We start from the raw sequence: 19,733 nt of genomic DNA on the forward strand, positions 1-19,733 counted from the left end.
CTGGGGGGGGGGGTACTGATGGAAGTCGTCCTGATAGAGGGGGGGGGGGGGGGGGTACTGATGGCAGTCGTCCTGATAGAGGGACCCCTGGGGGGGGGGGGGGGGGGGGGTACTGATGGAAGTCGTCCTGATAGAGGGGGGGGGGGTACTGATGGCAGTCGTCCTGATAGAGGGGCCCCTGGGGGGGGGGGGTACTGATGGCAGTCGTCCTGATAGAGGGGGGGGGGGGGGTACTGGTATGTAACCGTATGTAACCTAAACCACAGCCAGTGACATCAGAGCTAAACAACTGATATTATAGCGTATATATGGAAATCCATTCCATTATAGCAGCCGAGATTCTTAACACATTGACCGCCAATCACGTTGTACGACGGGTTTCAAGGTCATGTGAATTCCGTCATTCCACGGCGTACAACGTTATTGAGATCATATTTAATTTTTTAGCCATGGTATTCATAATTCCCTCACCCAGCCTCGGCTGATACAGTGGGAGCCTGCACAACTCTGCAATGCTTCAATACTGCCGCCTGGTGGATGATCGGCGAGTTACAACCGGAAATGGATCTCTGGTGATCTCGGTGCATCTGGGAAATGCGTCCGGCACTCACATATTGTTGCGGGACTCTAGACACACATCCGTGTATATGGATCGCTGCCATAACTCAATAATCGATATGATTTGGGCGTTTATTATTATTATACAAACCGGAAATGGATCTAGTCGATCCACATCAAATAAGTGGGATCTTTTTCCTCCAGTGTCATCGGCGAACGGTAAGAGGACGCTGACGTCATTTTCAGCGCGTTTGTTTATTATTATTAATGCAAACTGCTCTGATCAATAAATCAACCCATACTACATAAAGCATTTACTGACGATCACGGAATTATAAACGACCCCCCCCTCCCCCCCCCCCCCGTTCATCCGCGCATGATGAGTCATAACGTTTAGGATCGTATTCAGTTGGATTTTTTAATATAGCGTGTATCACGAATAAACTGCAATCGATAATCTATATTATGCGTTAGGCCTATAACTAGCGTTCTAGGAATTACTGCAGAAAACGATAAAAACATATTTATATTCTAGATGGTATTTTCGTATGAATCTATGAATGAAAAAGTATAACGTTCCTACATCCTGAACGATAGATAATCGATGTTGAATGGGCCATAGTAATGTCAATTTAGCAATACAAATTAAAAAGTTATAGCCCTGCAAAGAAGGTGAACATCTCCATAGGCTTAGAGTGGTGGCAGAGAGTGGTATGAGAGGGGCAAACTCCGTGGCAGTTAATGTGTTAATGGAACCGTTATCAACCATAAGCATTGTTGTTGTCTGATGAAAACCTTAGTCCACTTTTTATGTCCATTTAAAGAACATTAGATGCTTAATGAAGTAGCTAGTAAGTCTAATGACTATAGGACCCATGAAACCCATTCAGAAACGAATGTACAATTAGTATGATTAATTAATTTTCCTTAATTCCTGAAATAACTGATTTCTTTTAAGCTTTGAGTAGTTCTACTCTTGTCAAAGTAAAAGTTATGTTTATTGTAATTTTTCCATTGACATGGAAGCACGAGACACGACACTCGGGTCTCGGTTATGGCCATTTGATACTAGATGAGCTAGAATAAATACTGATCCTCATGACAGATGTACAAACTGATTGAATGATCTGTGCTCCCCCGGGACCCTGTGTTGTTGGCGCGTGGACGCGTTATATCAGAGCACAGTCAGCGTTTCTGAACAGAGTGTCAGTGGGACACGTTGTGCTGTGTCAACAGCTTTCTGGGTGTGGACAGGAATTCAACAGAGGCTTAATTGTCCCCATATTGAAGAAGTGCTGGTTCTGGTGTTTCCTCTAGAGTTCTCTCCACCATCCCAAAGACATATTTTAATCATCCTAATGTATACATTGACCGTCCCAAAATATACATGTATTTAAAAAAATAGATTTTTATCAAGACTTGGATATAGATGTCATCTATGATCCTATTCTGATACTCAATCAAGATCATAAATATTATTGAAATTGAGAAAAAGCTGTGAATTAGGCCTAATGAAGAACTAATGCCTTCCAAAATGTTGAAATACATTGCGTACAGTGCCTGTTGAAATCTTCCAATAGTGTTGGAGCCAGCTTTACCAGCTAAATAGCCAATCTAAATGATCAAACACAATAAATATAATAACGTTGCTTGTGCAAGGCCATCTCCATCGCACGCTCTTGCTCCCACACTCTCTCTCTATCTCTCTCTTGCTCGCTCTCTCTCTCTCTCGCTCTCTCTCACCCACCTTCTTCCAATCACCAGAGGGAGTTCCACAGATCATGTGCAACCCAGATTTGGCACACACAAGGGACTAAACACATTTCGCAATTACGCCACAACAATGTGGAACGCCCTACCCACAGCCGTAAAATAATGTGGATCCCTACCCACATTCAAAACCGCTCTCAAAGAGCACCTACGGGAGGCTGCAATTCTAAACTGGCCACCGTAAAGGGAATTATTATTACTATCATTGTTAGAAGTCCATATAAATCATTAATGGTGGTTTCCTGTTGCTGACGTCATTGTTGGCTTTCGGAATCCTGTGTTACGTTAACCAACTTAATTGATTAGCAAATGCAATCGCGAAAGCAAAGTAAAGTCACTCTAATGAAATCTCTCATTGAGATAATATATGACACACAGGCACAGGTAGACAGTATTCTCTTTATTACAGATTTATTGTCATAAACAGTTACAATATTTTATTTTTTTTACTTTACTTATCTCCCTTTCTGGTGCCTAAAGTTCAACACAACCTCTTCTTCTCCCACTCTGTCTTCCAGCTCAGAAGACAAGGCTCTGATGGTGGTGAAGGACGCCATCTTCCTCAGAGCCCCTTCCCCGTGTCTGCCTCCTGTCAACAGGACCAAGTGCATTGAGTCAGTACTATAGATTAAAACTAACTCATCCATACACTTGATTTGACTATTTTGGACCTTAGACCCTATTTGGTGTCTATCTACCATGTACCTGACACATAGACTGTCTACCATGTACCTGACACATAGAGACTGTCTATCTACCATGTACCTGACACATAGTCTATCTACCATGTACCTGACACATAGAGTCTGTCTACCATGTACCTGACACATAGACTGTCTACCATGTACCTGACACATAGTCTATCTACCATGTACCTGACACATAGAGTCTATCTACCATGTACCTGACACATAGAGACTATCTACCATGTACCTGACACATAGAGACTATCTACCATGTACCTGACACATAGAGTCTATCTACCATGTACCTGACACATAGAGACTATCTACCATGTACCTGACACAGAGACTCTATCTACCATGTACCTGACACATAGTCTATCTACCATGTACCTGACACATAGAGTATATCTACCATGTACCTGACACATAGAGTCTATCTACCATGTACCTGACACATAGAGACTATCTACCATGTACCTGACACATAGAGACTATCTACCATGTACCTGACACATAGAGACTATCTACCATGTACCTGACACATAGAGTCTATCTACCATGTACCTGACACATAGAGTCTATCTACCATGTACCTGACACATAGAGACTATCTACCATGTACCTGACACACAGAGTCTGTCTACCATGTACCTGACACATAGAGACTGTCTACCATGTACCTGACACATAGAGACTATCTACCATGTACCTGACACATAGAGTCTATCTACCATGTACCTGACACATAGAGACTATCTACCATGTACCTGACACATAGAGTCTGTCTACCATGTACCTGACACATAGTCTATCTACCATGTACCTGACACATAGAGTCTGTCTACCATGTACCTGACACATAGAGACTATCTACCATGTACCTGACACATAGAGACTATCTACCATGTACCTGACACATAGAGTCTATCTACCATGTACCTGACACATAGAGACTGTCTACCATGTACCTGACACATAGAGACTATCTACCATGTACCTGACACATAGAGACTATCTACCATGTACCTGACACATAGAGTCTATCTACCATGTACCTGACACATAGAGTCTATCTACCATGTACCTGACACATAGAGTCTATCTACCATGTACCTGACACATAGAGTCTATCTACCATGTACCTGACACATAGAGTCTATCTACCATGTACCTGACACATAGAGTCTGTCTACCATCTACCATGTACCTGACACATAGAGTCTGTCTACCATGTACCTGACACATAGAGTCTATCTACCATGTACCTGACACATAGAGTCTATCTACCATGTACCTGACACACAGAGTCCATCTACCATGTACCTGACACATAGAGTCTGTCTACCATGTACTGTACCTGTCAGGTACATATGATAGATAGTGTCTAAGGTCCAAGATAGCGAAGTTATGCCTTAAAATAAACCATGAAGTCATGAAGTGTGTCCTCTTCAGGGAGTCCGCTGTGCATTATTGACACCTGTGCTATTATCTCCCTGACCGGCAGGTTGGCCCATGAGCTCAGGGTCTGGGTGCACCGGCATGAGGTGGAGGCGACCAAGTCCAGACGCCTGAGCAACAGCCACCACAAAGCCACCAGGACTATCCTGGTACGTCACGTTTTCATTAACTAGTTACAAAAAAATATCCCTTTTGATGGGATTGCGCATTTTTTCCACAGCCCCGTGAATTGAGAGATCACGCTGAGCCGAAGTTCAGACAAAATGTCATCAGCCAAACCAAAGAGATATGTTGGGCAAATGGGTGCCTCTCACGCACACTCTCTCTCACCACTGTTTCACCTCCCGTTGTGCTCTCTGTGTCCCTCCCCCGCTCTGCCTCTCAGGCGCTCCGTTACTGTCCTGAGACAGTAAACACAGTGGTCAGAGGAGGGCTGAGGGGGCGCCGAGCCCCCGGCTCTTTTGTTCCCATGACCTTTATTCCTTTTTAATCTGTAGCAATCTACCGGATTCCAATACAACAGTCACAGGCGAGGGTTGCCTATTGAATGCAGGCTTATTCCTCCCAGATTGCTAGAATGAAAGATTACATATCATATCTTATTTCTCAGCAGCATAGGGAGGTGTAGTCTGACGTCACTTTAGTTTCCCGCGCGGTCCACCCGTATAGGGATTTATCATTGGGAAAATGTATTATCGGCTATTGTAAGAATTCTGCCTCATGAACATTGTCAAGCGTTCCATTTTTGCACAAACTGTGTTCCCTTCTATCACTAACATTGTTTAATCATTTTTGGTTGAAATAAAATTCAATGTCATTATTTATTTTTTATCCACTTTTTCTCCCATTTTCTATATTTTCTCCCATCCCAATTCCGTATCATCCAATTCAACCCTCCCCTGTCATGAACGCTGTTTCTTGCCTCCCACAAGTTGGCTGCAATGTGGACTAAGTCATACATAGCACAAGTCCCCTCCAGTACTTGAGGTAACAGCAGTCGCATCTTTTCACCTGCGCAGCTCGATCTCTCAGTGGCGAGGAGTAACGCGTGGGAGGCTCACGCTGCCCCCGACACTTCCTGATTCTACTGCGCAGGCGCACCAACCGACCTGTAGGAGTCGCTGTCCACAACGCCCGATCCCCACCCATCAGTTTCCCACCCCCTAATACGGTTTCGAGCCCAGCGTCTCCAGTATTCGTGGCGAGCGCCTTGCCCACTACGCCACGTAGCCGCCCCATTCGATGTCATTATTTTATGATTAATTGCGAATTGTTTCATGTTGAGCTATAGATTGTGGATGAATACACACAGAAAGCTACACCGTGCCAATGTTCATGCTTTATTTGTTTTAAACGAGATGATTTTAGAAATGTGTCCATTTGAAATACAATACGGAAACAACAATGACGTAACCACTACACCTCCCTATTAAGCTACATTTGGCTCAGTTGTGCAAACGTTACACGTAAACCTCTGAAATATGACATTATTTTGACTAGAGGGTGAGCGTGTGGCAACTGGCAACCCAGTCGTACCAAACGCATATCAGATTTTCTTTGCTGAATAAAAAAATAAATGTGAATGAATGGTTCTGTGTGGTTGTTATGTTCTAGCCGTCCGAGCATCGACAGCGCTTGTCTGTGAGGAGGCTGATCTATCCACACAAACACCAGAGAGCTCGCACAGAAAAAGCTTTTTAGATATTTGTTATTGTTTTCAGTGAGTGACAGGAGGACATACTGACAGTGATTTATCAAAACGGGTCACTGTTAGTAACACCCTCCCACCTCCCGTTACCCTGACACCAACAGGTGACATGTAGTCAAAAAACAACAAGATATATATAATAAAGAAAAAGGATAAAGGAGAAGAAAAAAACAAGATATAATGCAAATATATCTAATATAATAATAAATAAGAAACAAAAAATAATATAATAAAAAATAAATTAAAACCCTGGAAAGGGATCTCTGGCGTTCTGGTATGGCATTAGTTTTGGTAGTGGGTCTATGTTAATGTTCTGGTATGGCATTCGTTTTGGTAGTGGGTCTATGTTAATGTTCTGGTATTGGATTAGTTTTGGTAGTGGGTCTATGTTAATGTTCTGGTATGGCATTCGTTTTGGTAGTGGGTCTATGTTAATGTTCTGGTATTTGATTAGTTTTGGTAGTGGGTCTATGTTAATGTTCTGGTATTGGATTTGTTTTGATAGTGGGTCTATGTTAATGTTCTGGTATTGGATTAGTTTTGGTAGTGGGTCTATGTTAATGTTCTGGTATTGGATTCGTTTTGGTAGTGGGTCTATGTTAATGTTCTGGTATTGGATTCGTTTTGGTAGTGGGTCTATGTTAATGTTCTGGTATTGGATTCGTTTTGGTAGTGGGTCTATGTTAATGTTCTGGTATTGGATTCGTTTTGGTAGTGGGTCTATGTTAATGTTCTGGTAGGGGATTCGTTTTGGTAGTGGGTCTATGTTAATGTTCTGGTATTGGATTAGTTTTGGTAGTGGGTCTATGTTAATGTTCTGGTATTGGATTCGTTTTGGTAGTGGGTCTATGTTAATGTTCTGGTATTGGATTCGTTTTGGTAGTGGGTCTATGTTAATGTTCTGGTATTGGATTCGTTTTGGTAGTGGGTCTATGTTAATGTTCTGGTATTGGATTCGTTTTGGTAGTGGGTCTATGGTAAAGATTAAACGTAGGTGGTAAGTATAGGAGTGAGCTGAGGGAGGAGAAATGAGAGATGAATGATTCCAGATACACTGTAGACACATGTCTCAGCTCTGTGTCTTGTGTAACTTATCTTTTCAAGATGCAGACGGCTCATCAGATCTCTCCTCCATTGTATACGGGAGGGTGGGCGAGCTTGCTTCTAATTTAGAAGGATTAACCTTAACCAGGGAATACCAGAGCGTCTTTATGAAGATTAGAGAGCAGTGTCTTTTCTGGTGAGAGGCCCAGAGGAGCGACTGATGGACGCGGCTCTCTGTCTGCGCTCAGCGCTTTAGACACGGGATATGGAAGATGCATTTCCAGAAGGAGCGCAAGAAGCCAGAACATTAGTGATGCGGGGGCCTGCTTGCATCTATCAAAAACTCAGTGATTGAGAGTTAATCTGCTGAATTGAAGGATGACTCATTATGTTATGGGATGTAGTGTGTGGGCTGTCCCCGACTAAGGATTTGGATAGTCGACTATAATTGGCAGAAATTTGCCGTTAGTCGACTATTAGTCGACTATAAAAAAAACACTTTGATCGCCAGGGTTAAATTAATAATTTACCATCCTTCGCCAGCCCTATTTAACATGGGGTAGTTCCCCTTCTTTGCAGGGCTATAACTTTTTAAATTGTATTGCTAAATTGACATTACTATGGCCCATTCAACGTCCTATATCTATTGTTCATGGTGTAGCAACGTTATACTTTTTCATTCACATATTCATACTAAAATACGGTCTAAAGTATAAGTATGTTTTTATCGTTTTCTGCAGCTTTCTCCAGAACGTGATTTATAGCCCCAAATGCATTATATTGATGATGAAATACAGTTTGATAGGAATCTGCGCGAGATAAAAAGTTTCAAATGGACGTGCTTCTAGAAGTTACTACGTATGATTTGATGTTGACCGGATGGGGGGGGGGGGTCGTTTATAATTCCGTGGCCAACGTTATATGATTCATCTAGTGTGGGTGATATGATCATCAGAGCAGTTAGTATCGAACCTGTTAAAAAATAACGCTGAATCTTACCGTAGCTTCCTCATAGCGTTGGGCGATGAGCGTGGAGCAGAGATATTCCTATTATGGGATGTAGAAATATGCGATCCATTTCCAGGTTGTATAATAGTATATACGTCCAAATCATGTTGTTTATCGAGTTATTTGCAACCGATCGATGTCCAGTGTATCAAGATGGAGTCCCGCTAACGATAGCGAGTGCCCGGACGAAATATGGGCGAGCACCACTTCAGGCGCATCACTTCCTGTTTGGGCGATCCGCCGATCGGCCACCAGATGGCGCTCTTGAACCGTTGGAGAGTTGAGAGGGGCTCAACAGTAGATCTCAGGTCTCCGGGGGAGAAATATGATTTCGATCACAGATTTTTGAAATATTGATATCAAAGACGTGGTACGGCGTCTTTGGCAGAATGAGCATGGCGGGGAAAAACGTCGTTATATTCTTTATAATTTTTTTATCATTCCATTTGGGCTGTGGGGGTGCTTAATGTCTGAAGGAGTTGACTGAAGGCTTCTTGTTCTCTGCAAAAGCATGCAATTGGTCCACTGATGGATACATCTTGATATTTGTCTAGTCTAGTGTGTTCATTAGATGGGTGAAATCCTCTTTCAGTGCCTCTGTGCCTGTTTTTGTAGGCAGTTAGCCTCTGGTATGCGTGCCATTAGCGTTAGCCACGCTTCAGGCCTCTTTTCTTTTGGAAAGAATGGTAAAAAAAAATTATTATTATTATTATTTTTTTGTATTCGACTAAGAGGTTGGCAGTCGACTACGGCTCCTTTCGACCGATTAGTCGACTAATAGGGGTCAGCCCTTGGATGTATCCTTTTATTTTATTTTGCTCTAGCTTTATAGGTCGGTTGGTTGGTCGTCAGTTGGTGTTTGTGTGTGTTCATGCCAATAGACCACCGCAACACTTCCGGGATTCTGAAATCATGGGGGAGAGAGCGGGGGGAGAAAACGAATGAATATGAATGCACGCGCAGATTTCCCATGGAGTCTAGGTTCATCAATCTGCGCATGCGTAGTTCGGGAGTATGTGCGAAAAAGCGACTATAGCTCGGCCGAGAAAGTGCTGATCGACTTGGGATTGGTCTCTCCGTGTTCAGGAGACTCGGGCGTATAAAAATATATTGGATCATGTCTCCAGCGCCCCCACAGCCGTAGCTACAACCACTTAATGTCAAGGCTCTCATCCACATTCATTAATTTTCTCCCCCCGCGCTCTCCTCCATGAGCTCAGTATAACGCAGAAGTGCAGTGGTCTATTGGCTAAAAGATGGGCGTGGCAAATGGGTGTGGTCTATTGCAAAAAGGTCACAGCTATTGCAAATTCGCTCTTGTTTTTTTCCTTTCTAATGGCTGCAGAATCAGTGGCACGCAACCCTTATAAAAGCATATTTATACCCCTTGTTATTTACTTCTCTATTCTTCCCTCTGATCTAACAGAAACCAGCGGACAAGGAGGCTGACGTCGCCCGAATAGTAACGGTCCAATACACGGATCCCACCGAGGAGGAGTGAGTGAAGCAATGTTCTGATGCGTCTGTGATGCTCTTTGTTGTCCAATGGATTTATGACACAGCGATTGTAGTATTTGACCCGAGGGCGCTCTCTTGGCGGGCAATAAGAGCTGTCCTGCTGCGTTTGTAGTTTTGATCTTGCCTGAAAGAGCCAGGAGGTCCTTGGCCTCACACACAGATTGATATGTCTCCCTCTCCACCCAGCTCTCCGACCGTAAAACAAGTTTGCCATATATACAGTAAGACCCCAAAAATCGGCACCTGCTCTTAAAATGGACATCCGTATATCATATAGCAGCTGTAAGGACTTTTCTTATTCAATCGAGAAGATATGCGTAAAAGTCATTTTTCTTCAGTCGTATTTTTAACCCTATGTTTCCCCCCCGCTCATGCACCTGACGTCATTCCTGCTATATAAATCATGTAGCTTTACTGAACCCCTTGGCTGTATCTCCTGGCACTGGGTCGATGGGGAATGTAGCCTCCCTCCAAACGGGTAAATAAATGTGTTGTTGTTGTTCCCCTCTCTGCAGGAACCTTGGTAACGAGCTGCAGGTGTACTACGCTCCTCACCGCACCTACAGTGACTTCTTCGATGAGATCAACCGTCGTGGAGACACCTTCTACGTCGTGTCTTTCCGCAGGGTGAGCTTCCACTTCCGGATCAGTAGGGGGCAGCACAGTTGGCCTCTCTCGTGGAGATATCGGTCAATAGCTTGATGTGTCTGTAAGAGAGGTAGAATTGATAATGAGGCCCGGCGCCTCCTGCATAGTATGAAGTCATGTTTGGATTGATTATATAACTTCAAATCAGAGAGAGGATTGAGAGGGAATCTCAGTTCAAATCAACCTTGGTTCCAAGCAAATGACTTCACAATTTCCATGTTTCCCAGCTGGTCTTGAAGTAAAATAATATGCCTGATTTGTTACAGATGGATCGACTTATGAATCCTTTTAGTTCTCTTTGAAGAGTCGGAGTGAAAACTCCAACTGCCGGACATTCGCTTCACTGGGTGCAAAGTCGCGCCGCCACATCCCATAATATATCCAGGGCCACGGTCCCAGTACAAGGGCATTAGCATCAGGCCCGGTCACCTCCGGGGTGAGAGGGGGAGAGGGAGGGGTGACTTCAGGGGTGAAATGTGTTTGACCCGGCACACGCCCGAGGGTGTAGCTGCCTGTTCCCAGCCGAGCCACGGCCCCGTTTGTAATCATCAAGACCGTGTTTTAGTTATGTTAGTCATGGCCATAATGTGTCATCATTGATTGACTGTGTCTCTCTTCAGATGTCGCCCCCCCCCCCCCCCCCCCCCCCCCACCCCGACCTGTGTACCTGTTTTCAATGATCCTTTTGATATGAATGATGGAGGGTGGCATTTTCAGAAGGAATTCTCTCATTGCTTTTGTTTTTCGACACCATTATTATAACTAAGGTGTACCTTCTCCTCTAAGTCAGTCCTTCATCTCTCACCGAAAAAGATTATTGTAAATTAATTGCATTCATTGCAGAAAAACATCCACAGCAGCGCCCTTGAACCCCGTGCTGTTGTCTCCCAGGCTACGCCCCGTTTAGATTCAGATTCAGATTCAGACAACTTAATTTTTTTTGTGAACAATTTTATTTTATTTTTATTTATTTTTTTGACATGACATACAAACATTTACAGTATAAATCCACTATAAATCACAGGGCTATTACCGACATAATACTAACAATCATGATAGCCCGGTTTTTTTAAATTAAAATAGATGTAGATTAAAGATATACACAGATTAATTACAATACAATACAACACATAAATGCTCTTGCTCGTTCTTCCCCCCCCCCCCCCCCACCGGACCCCCCTTGAATACATCCATTATTCCGCTTGATACCAAGGTTTAAAAGTTCATATAATGCTTTATCCTCTCCACCACTTTTTTTTTTTTTTTTTTTAATCTTTTTTCCCCCTCCATTTTCCTCCGATTTTCCAATGTTAGTCGTATGTCAATTCCCAATCCCCTTCCTGGTCGCCTGTACGTTAATGCCAAGCAAGCAGTGCAAAAATGCTTCCGCATTCGTCACCGCACGCTAGTGCGGTAAAGCGCCCTTCTTTTCAGACAAATGCTACCGTGCGTGCACCGGCGGCGGCGTGCTCGCTCAGGTGCGTGCGTGCGCCGGCGTGCTCGCGCGAGGTGCCCGCGCATGCGCATGAGATCCCGCCTTGAGCGGAGCTCAATATATATAAGTCACCGCCCCTTATTCAGTATCTACCAATAGCTCAATTGGCAAGGACACATGGCTGTGGATCCTATGGCTTGTTTGCTGGCGAGTTCGAATCCCATCGAAAATATTTTTTAACGTGATTTTTTTTTAACGTGTATTATTTCGCCGGTTAAGGTTATTTCGCCGGTTAAGGTTAGGCATGGTTAAGGTTAAGGTTAAGGTTAGGCATTGTTTCGGAGTTGGTTAAGGTTAGAACGGTTAAGTTTAGGCGCTGTTAAGGAGCTGGTTAAGGTTAGAGTTTGTCAAAGAGAATGGCAATATAATTTCTATGGTTAAGGTTAGGCATGGTTTCGGAGTTGGTTAAGGTTAGAACGGTTAAGTTTAGGCGTTGTTAAGGAGCTGGTTAAGGTTAGAGTTTGTCAAAGAGAATGGCAATAGACAGCCTATTTCCGCGCGACCTGGGCGCTGGGCGGCGGAAAATGAAAGGCGCATTACTGCATGCCACTACGTTAAATTTTTGCACTGCTTGCTTGGCATAAAGCTACACGCTTCCTGGTCGCTGCGCACTTACCCCCCACAGTCAGATCATCTGGGAGAGTGGAGGCTATCACGTGCTTCCTCCGACACACGTCCAGCCAATCAACCGCTTCTTTTCACCTGGCAGCGCGGATCCTCCCCCAGAGGGCGTAGCGTGTGGAAGGATCACACTATCCCACTCAGGTCCTATCCGCGCTTAGCAGGCGCCCCGACCGAACTGTAGGAGTCGCTGTTTACAACGACCCGGACCCACCCCGCCAGCTTCTCCCACCCTCTAATACAGCCAATTGTATTAGTGTGAACGGCCAGCCAAGCTGGTGACAACCCCGGAGCTGTGAGCTGGATTCGAACAGGCGAATCCAGCTCACAGCTCCGGGGTTGGTGACGAACGCAATCTCCGCTACGCCACCTAACCGCGGTCCTCTCCACCACTTCTAACCAGATTGCTATGCTGGCTTCATTAACACCTAGAATTCGTGCGGTAGATATCTCTAGGTAAATCACATCAAGATAGGTAAGAATCCATACCCTCCGACACATTTTATCAGGTTGAATCCAGCATGATGCTATTAGCTTTTTGGCAGCCGTAAGACCGGACAAGATTATCCTTTTTATAAGTACACTCTGTACTTCAGACAACTTTATTGATCCCACGTGGGGCAATTCATATTGTAGCTTGCACAAGTAACAAAACAACAACGACATCTCAACGACAACACAGCAACAACAACATTCCATGCTAGCACAGACTACTGTCTGTGTTTAAAAGTCTGATAGCTGAGGGGACAAAAGATTTAGCGTAACGGTTGGTCCTACTCAACGGAACGTCATTAACGGCGGCCAGAAGGCAACATCATTTATTGTCACTCTAGACTCTGCCAAGAAATGCTAGTATGCTTCCGCCCTAATGGCTTTGTTTACTAAGAACGACGACAATCAGATGTGACTAATTCGGCTCAAAATAACTGGAATCTGGAACCGTGGTTTCTCTCCATCCGAGCGAAGACATGTGCACTGCAGACAGGCGTGAGCACGCTCTGGAGGGCTACAGGCAAGCTGACGTGGAATAGAAGAGTAAGCCTGGCCTGGTTCTCATCACTCCCGCTGATCTTTTTAGCTCTTGAATATACACAGGATTAGTCCGAAGGTACAGAGTTCCGATGTGGTCGGTCCTCTGTGTGGTGGTGGTGTTTGGTTTATGTGTCCCTTGTTAACTGAGGAAGTCGCAACCCGTTTGGCTGACCGCGCTGGCTTGCGGACAACATCTGTGACATTGACCAGGCGGCAGGTTTAGGTAGTGATCTGTCGGTCCACTTTAGGTCTTGTACAGTTATTAGAAGTAGAAAGTAGAAAATAGGAGTAGAGTAGCAAAAGAACTGGAAACCAAATGGAACACAAACAAACTTGTGTTTTTCTCAGCTTCAACTAAATGAAATAACATTTTTAATAGTCCAGGGAAGAATCCTTCAGCAATAACAAAATTCAAGTGAAAATCGGAAACCATATGAAAATACGTTGATCCGTCGATGGATAGATGTGGATTGCTGTTACTTTCTGGGCGTCTCTCGTTTAAGTCGAGTAACATTAAACATGTCAAAGTCCAGCCTCCTCTGTGGAGCAACTATTACGGATCAGTCTTTCAGGTTTTATGCGTTTTATGCAACTATTAAGGATCAGGTTTTATAAGGACAAAGGGATTGATTTGTGGTCAAGTTAAAGCATAGATTAAGTAGGAACAAGGTCGTGGGGGTCTGGATAGGGACTGGAATGCTGCATTTGTCAATCGTGTCCATGACATGCTGAGCACACAAACCACTGCCCTGTTAACTGCCACTTTATTTATTTATTTTTATTTCTACAGACCGTTTTATTAGCTTTTCGCTGTTGGGTTTATTTGCCTGTATTTTGTTTCCAGGGTTTCAGGGTGTGTGAGTCCCTGAGTGGGGGGGGCGTGCTTTTGTTTTCGTTCCAGTTCCTGCGATGTTATTGCAAGACTACTAAGACTCTGGATTGAATTTGAAATTAGTTTGAATGTGAAAGCCTGGAGCACCAGTCTTTCCTTCCTATGGGTTTTTAAGCTACGGCTGAGACGATATGCCATTTTGAAGAATCGATAAATCGGGACAAAATTATCGATAAATATAGATATTTTTATTAGTATTTTTTTTATATATAATTATGCTGTATATCATTTTTTTATTATTATTTAAACAACAAATGTATGTTTATTTTGCAGCAATTCTTTGTCGTTGCCGCCATCTTTAGTGTTACAGATTTCCCCATTCAAAACTACCACAGTGATCCTTCTCATTTTATAGTCGGTGGTCTCTGGATGTGATGGAGGAGTGCACTGCATATTGAATAAGTGAAAAAAGTAGTAGAACACGCTCACCTCACTAGACTTGACACTGGGTGCTGTAACCTCTGATATCATACATAAAAATAGGGAAATAATGTCCAGGCACTGCATATTGAATGAAATGGGGATGTTTTAACTAAAACATGCCACAAGACCTAGTATTTTAGTATAGTATAAAGTATAAAAAAATATATATAATAAATAAAAAATGTACACATGCAAAGAAAATCGATAAGTGATTTCACACAGTTATCGATAATTATCGATAAATCGATAAGTGGTCTCAGTCTTAGGTTCATCGATGACCTTTCGGTGCCCTTCAGAGAAAGCGACGAGGATCTCCCGTGTCATGTACTCGACCGCCGTCCCGTTTAGGTCACGGCCGTGTCAAGTGGCTCAACGCCGCACCACCTGTGTGGCTTTGTTTTTAAAGTGTGAACTGAATGAGGCGATGGAAAAAACGCGGCACTCGACAAAAAAAACAAAATGTGGAACTATTCTTATTCTGTCTGTAATTTTGTGGTCATGCTTTTCTTCTCGCTAATTCCAGCACCTGTGACATTATGTAAGTGGAGTGTGTGTGTGTGTGTGTGTGTCAAGGTGAGGTGGTGGAAACACGGGCTGCGGTAGGCACAGAGCAGAGCGGACTGGACCGCATCCAGCAAGAGCCCTGAGCTGTCATAGCAGCAGCAGCAGCTGTAGAAGCCCTGCAGGTCCCTAAGCACGGTTGAGCTTCTCCCACCAGTAGGGTTGGGCACCGAGAACCGGTTCTAATAGGAACCGGTTCCTAACTGACAATGTGAATAGTATGAAAAAAAAATTAGATTTTTCAAAAAAAAAATGAAAAATCTCCTGCACCTCAAAGAATCGGAATCGAGAATCGTTTAGAACAGGAATCGAAATGGAGAATCGGAATCGCAACCGGAATCGTTCAAATCCAAACGATGCCCAACCCTACCCACCAGTCACATACGTCTAGGGGCGGGCGGTTGAACCGGTACACCGGTAGGAATCCGTGCCACGGTAGAGCTTTGACTCTACTGGCTGTACCGGTAGAAGGCTACTTTTAGGCTCTTTGAGTGTAAAAAATACTTTCACATTTACAGATGTAACACACAAAGCTAGTGAACTGTGCGCTGCCGTTAAACGATAATAAACGAGTTTGTGGAAAAAGTCGTGTGAAGAAGTTGGCCCATTTTTGGCTACTAAGACATAGTGAAATGGAGGACAGTGAGCGTGACGCTGAAGCTCCTGTTCCCGACGCAAACAATGATGAAGAATTAGTTTGAAAGAGAGGGGCTTCAGGCGGCCGGGTAGCACAGCGGACTAAGCGTCTGTCTACCACCGCAGAGACACTGGTATCGAATCCGGCTGTCAACGGTGCCTCCGGCTTGCACGGTTGTCATACTGACACAATTGGCAGTGTCAGCGGGTGGGAAGCCGGCGGGTGGTATCCTGGTCGTTGTAAACAGCGACTCCTACAGGTCGGTCAGGGCGCCTGCACAGCAAGGGAAGGAACTGGTGAAGGTAGTGTGATCCTCCCACGCGTTACACTTCACCAATGAGAGTCCTCGCTGTCAGGTGAAGAGAGGCTGCTGGCTGTCTCCTATGTATCGGAGGAAGCATGTGATAGACTTCAGGGCTCCCTAGACCGGCAAGTGGGGGGCAAATGCGCGCAACGACCAGGAAGGGGAGGGGGGAATTGGGATGGGAGAAAAACACAGAAAAATAGGAGGAGAAAAAGTTGATACAAAAAAAGAAAAAAAAGGGGGCTTCGTCCATCATCTGGACCTGGTTTGGGTTTAAACAGTCGGACCTTGAGCAGAAAACTGTTATCTATCTGCCAGCGATGTCGAGCGAGAGTTGCTGCAGAATGTGCGCAGACACAAGCAGTGCCTCCACAGGTGGTGCTAAATAAAAATGCTCAACATTGACATCACTGGGTCGTTTTCCAGTGTTTGTATGACCAAAAAAAAGAGACATTACAAATTCCATGTTCAATGAACTAAACTGACGTTGACTGCTATAAGCCATTCTCCCTCTCTTTTGTGTGTGTGTGTATGTGTGTGGGTGTGTGTGTGTGTGTTCCAGAGTCTTGTACTGATCCTAAAGCATTTTTTATTATTATAAGAAAAGCAAATATATACCGTTACCATCCAAATTTTAATAAAATAAAATAAAGGCATATAACAGCATAACAATAAGAGACAAAAGTAAGGATAACAAATCAATTAAATATACCGTGATATAGATTTTAGGCAAGACGCTTAACCCCTAACTGCTCCCGATGAGCAGATCGGCACCTTGCAACCGTCGGTGTGTGAGTGTGTGAGTGAATGGGTGAATGTGAGGAACAAGATTGTAAAGCGCTTTGGATAAAAGTGCCAATAAATGCACCATTTTACCATTTAACCAAACAACATGTCTGTCCTCTAGTAGCCACCGGCTGTTTTCACACCTATAGTTCGGTAGAGTCACTATGCGATTCAGGGGTTGAAGTTGCATCTTTCCTTCGGTTTGGTTAGCGTTCACGCTGCACTTCATCACGGGCACTGAACATTGTAAGAAAATGTCACATGATCGAAACGGTCATGGTCTATTGGACTGAATATCCGAATGAAACTCGACACCACAGATTCATGCCATCTTGTTGTTTCTGGTTTGGATGTATGTTCACTCTGGGTTGCCAGGATGTGCAGGAATAATTAACTGTAGTGTATGAAAGGGGGGATAAGACGGTCTCTCAATCTAATCTGGCAACACATATCCCCCATACAAAGACTGATTCATGTCACTACACAACTTAATTAAAAAACCCTTTTTTGTAAACGAGAGATTATACTGTATATTATGTGGACAAAAGAATAATGTGATCCTCTCCTTGGCTTGCACAATTGTTATGAAATACTGTTTTTCAATTCATTGTCAGTCATTCATTTTGCACCACTGTCTAGACCACGGTCACCTGCATTATACATGTGAGGTATTCGTTTGGTATCACAACATTATTATTTGGCTTGAACTTGGAACTTTTGAACTTACCAGCTGCGAAGATAATAACGTTATGATGATGGAAAATCGCACATTTGGAAATATATGAAATCAGCTTCATTAAATAGAAATAGCTTTTCTTTCTCTTGGCGCGGTTGCTTTCACACCTCAAATGAACCCAACCAGAGTTAGTTTGTGACCGGACTGAGAACCACCTCTTCAACGAGGTCTGGTTGTTTTGCTGCTGCACCCAGAGTGCTATTGCTGTGTTCACACCAAACGTAACCACAGCAAGACGGTAAACAGACCAGGGTTAACATTCAACCACACTGAACAAGGCAGGTAAACAGACCAGGGTTAACATTCAACCACACTGAACAAGGCAGGTAAACAGACCAGGGTTAACACTTTGACTGCCGGGACCCGTCTTTAGACGTCTTTCCTGGCCATGCTAAAGTTGCCGGGGGACGCTGTACAGCGTCCTTATATCAATATTTCAAAAATCTGCGATCGGATTCATAATGTCCCTCCGCTGGCCTGAGATCCACCAGCAGGACCCACTGAGCTCTCTGGCGGTTCAGGAGCGCCATCTGGTGGCCGATCGGCGCAACCGCTTAACAGGAAGCGGAGTAGAGGTTTTGCTGGTCGGCCATATTACTTCCGGGCACTCGGTATAGGTTCCGGCACTCTAGCTCGTCACACTACATAGCGATCGATTGCCAATAACTCGATAAACAACATGATTTGGACGTATATACCATTATACAAGCTGGAGATGGACCGGGTAATAATATATCCCATAATGATAAAATGTCTACTCGACGATGATCGCCCAACGGCGCGCGGAGACTGGGGTGAGTTTCAGCGTGTAACGTTACCGTCTTCGATAATAACTGATATTATCTACATTTGACCCACATTAGATGATTGGTATAACGCTGCCCACGGAATTATAAACGCCCCCTCGCCCATCCGGTCAACATCAGATGACGTGTAGTAACTTCTAGAAGTACGTCTAGTTGGAATTTTTTATATCGCGCTGATTGCCATCAAACTGTATTTCATCATCAATATAATGCATTTGGGGCTATATATCACGTTCTGGAGAAAGCTGCAGAAAGAGATGAAAACATACTTATACATTAGACCATACTTTACTATGAATATGTGAATGAAAAAGTTTAACGTTGCTACACAATGAACAATACATATAGGACTTTGAATGGGCCCTAATAATGGCAATGTAGCAATAGAATTTAAAAAGTTATAGCCCTGCAAAGAAGGGGACTTTCTCCATAGACAAATAGCGCTGGCAATCTATGGTATATCATTAATTTAACCTTAGGCAACCAAAGTGTTAACATTCAACCACACTGAACAAGGCAGGTAAACAGACCAGGGTTAACATTCAACCACACTGAACAAGGCAGGTAAACAGACCAGGGTTAACACTTTGATTGCCTAAGGCTAAATTCATGATATACCATAGGTTGCCAGCTCTATTTGTCTATGTAGAAGTTCCCCTTCTTTGCAGGGCTATAACTTTTTAAATTCTATTGCTAAATTGCCATTATTAGGGCCCATTCAATGTCCTATATGTATTGTTCAGGGTGTATGAACGTTAAACTTTTTCATTCACATATTCATACTAAAATATAATCTAAAGTATAAGTATGTTTTCATCTCTTTCTGCAGCTTTCTCCAGAACGTGATTTATAGCCCCAAATGCATTATATTGATGATCAAATACAGTTTGATAGCAATCGGCGCGATATAAAAAAATCCAACCGGACGGACTTCTGGAAGTTACTACACGTAATCTGATGTTGACCGGATGGCCGAGGCGGCGTTTATAATTCCGTGGGCAGCGTTATACCATTCATCTAATGTGGGTCAAATGTTCATCAT

At 43.7% G+C, this 19,733-nt stretch overlaps 1 protein-coding gene across 2 annotated transcripts in view; it reads left to right on the forward strand.

Moving 5' to 3' along the window:
- Positions 1-19,733, forward strand: part of atf6 (activating transcription factor 6) — a 108,153-nt gene that overhangs the window by 60,697 nt on the left and 27,723 nt on the right. For both annotated transcript variants that reach the window (XM_084310197.1, XM_084310198.1), the window contains exons 11-14: positions 2,847-2,942; positions 4,519-4,621; positions 9,659-9,729; positions 10,266-10,377. In XM_084310197.1, coding sequence (XP_084166323.1) covers positions 2,847-2,942; positions 4,519-4,621; positions 9,659-9,729; positions 10,266-10,377 — 382 coding nt within the window. The remainder of the gene's footprint in view (positions 1-2,846; positions 2,943-4,518; positions 4,622-9,658; positions 9,730-10,265; positions 10,378-19,733) is intronic.

Source organism: Notolepis coatsorum, assembly GCF_963971535.1.
Source record: "Notolepis coatsorum genome assembly, chromosome: 3".
Classification (NCBI taxonomy): Eukaryota; Metazoa; Chordata; class Actinopteri; order Aulopiformes; family Paralepididae; genus Notolepis; species Notolepis coatsorum.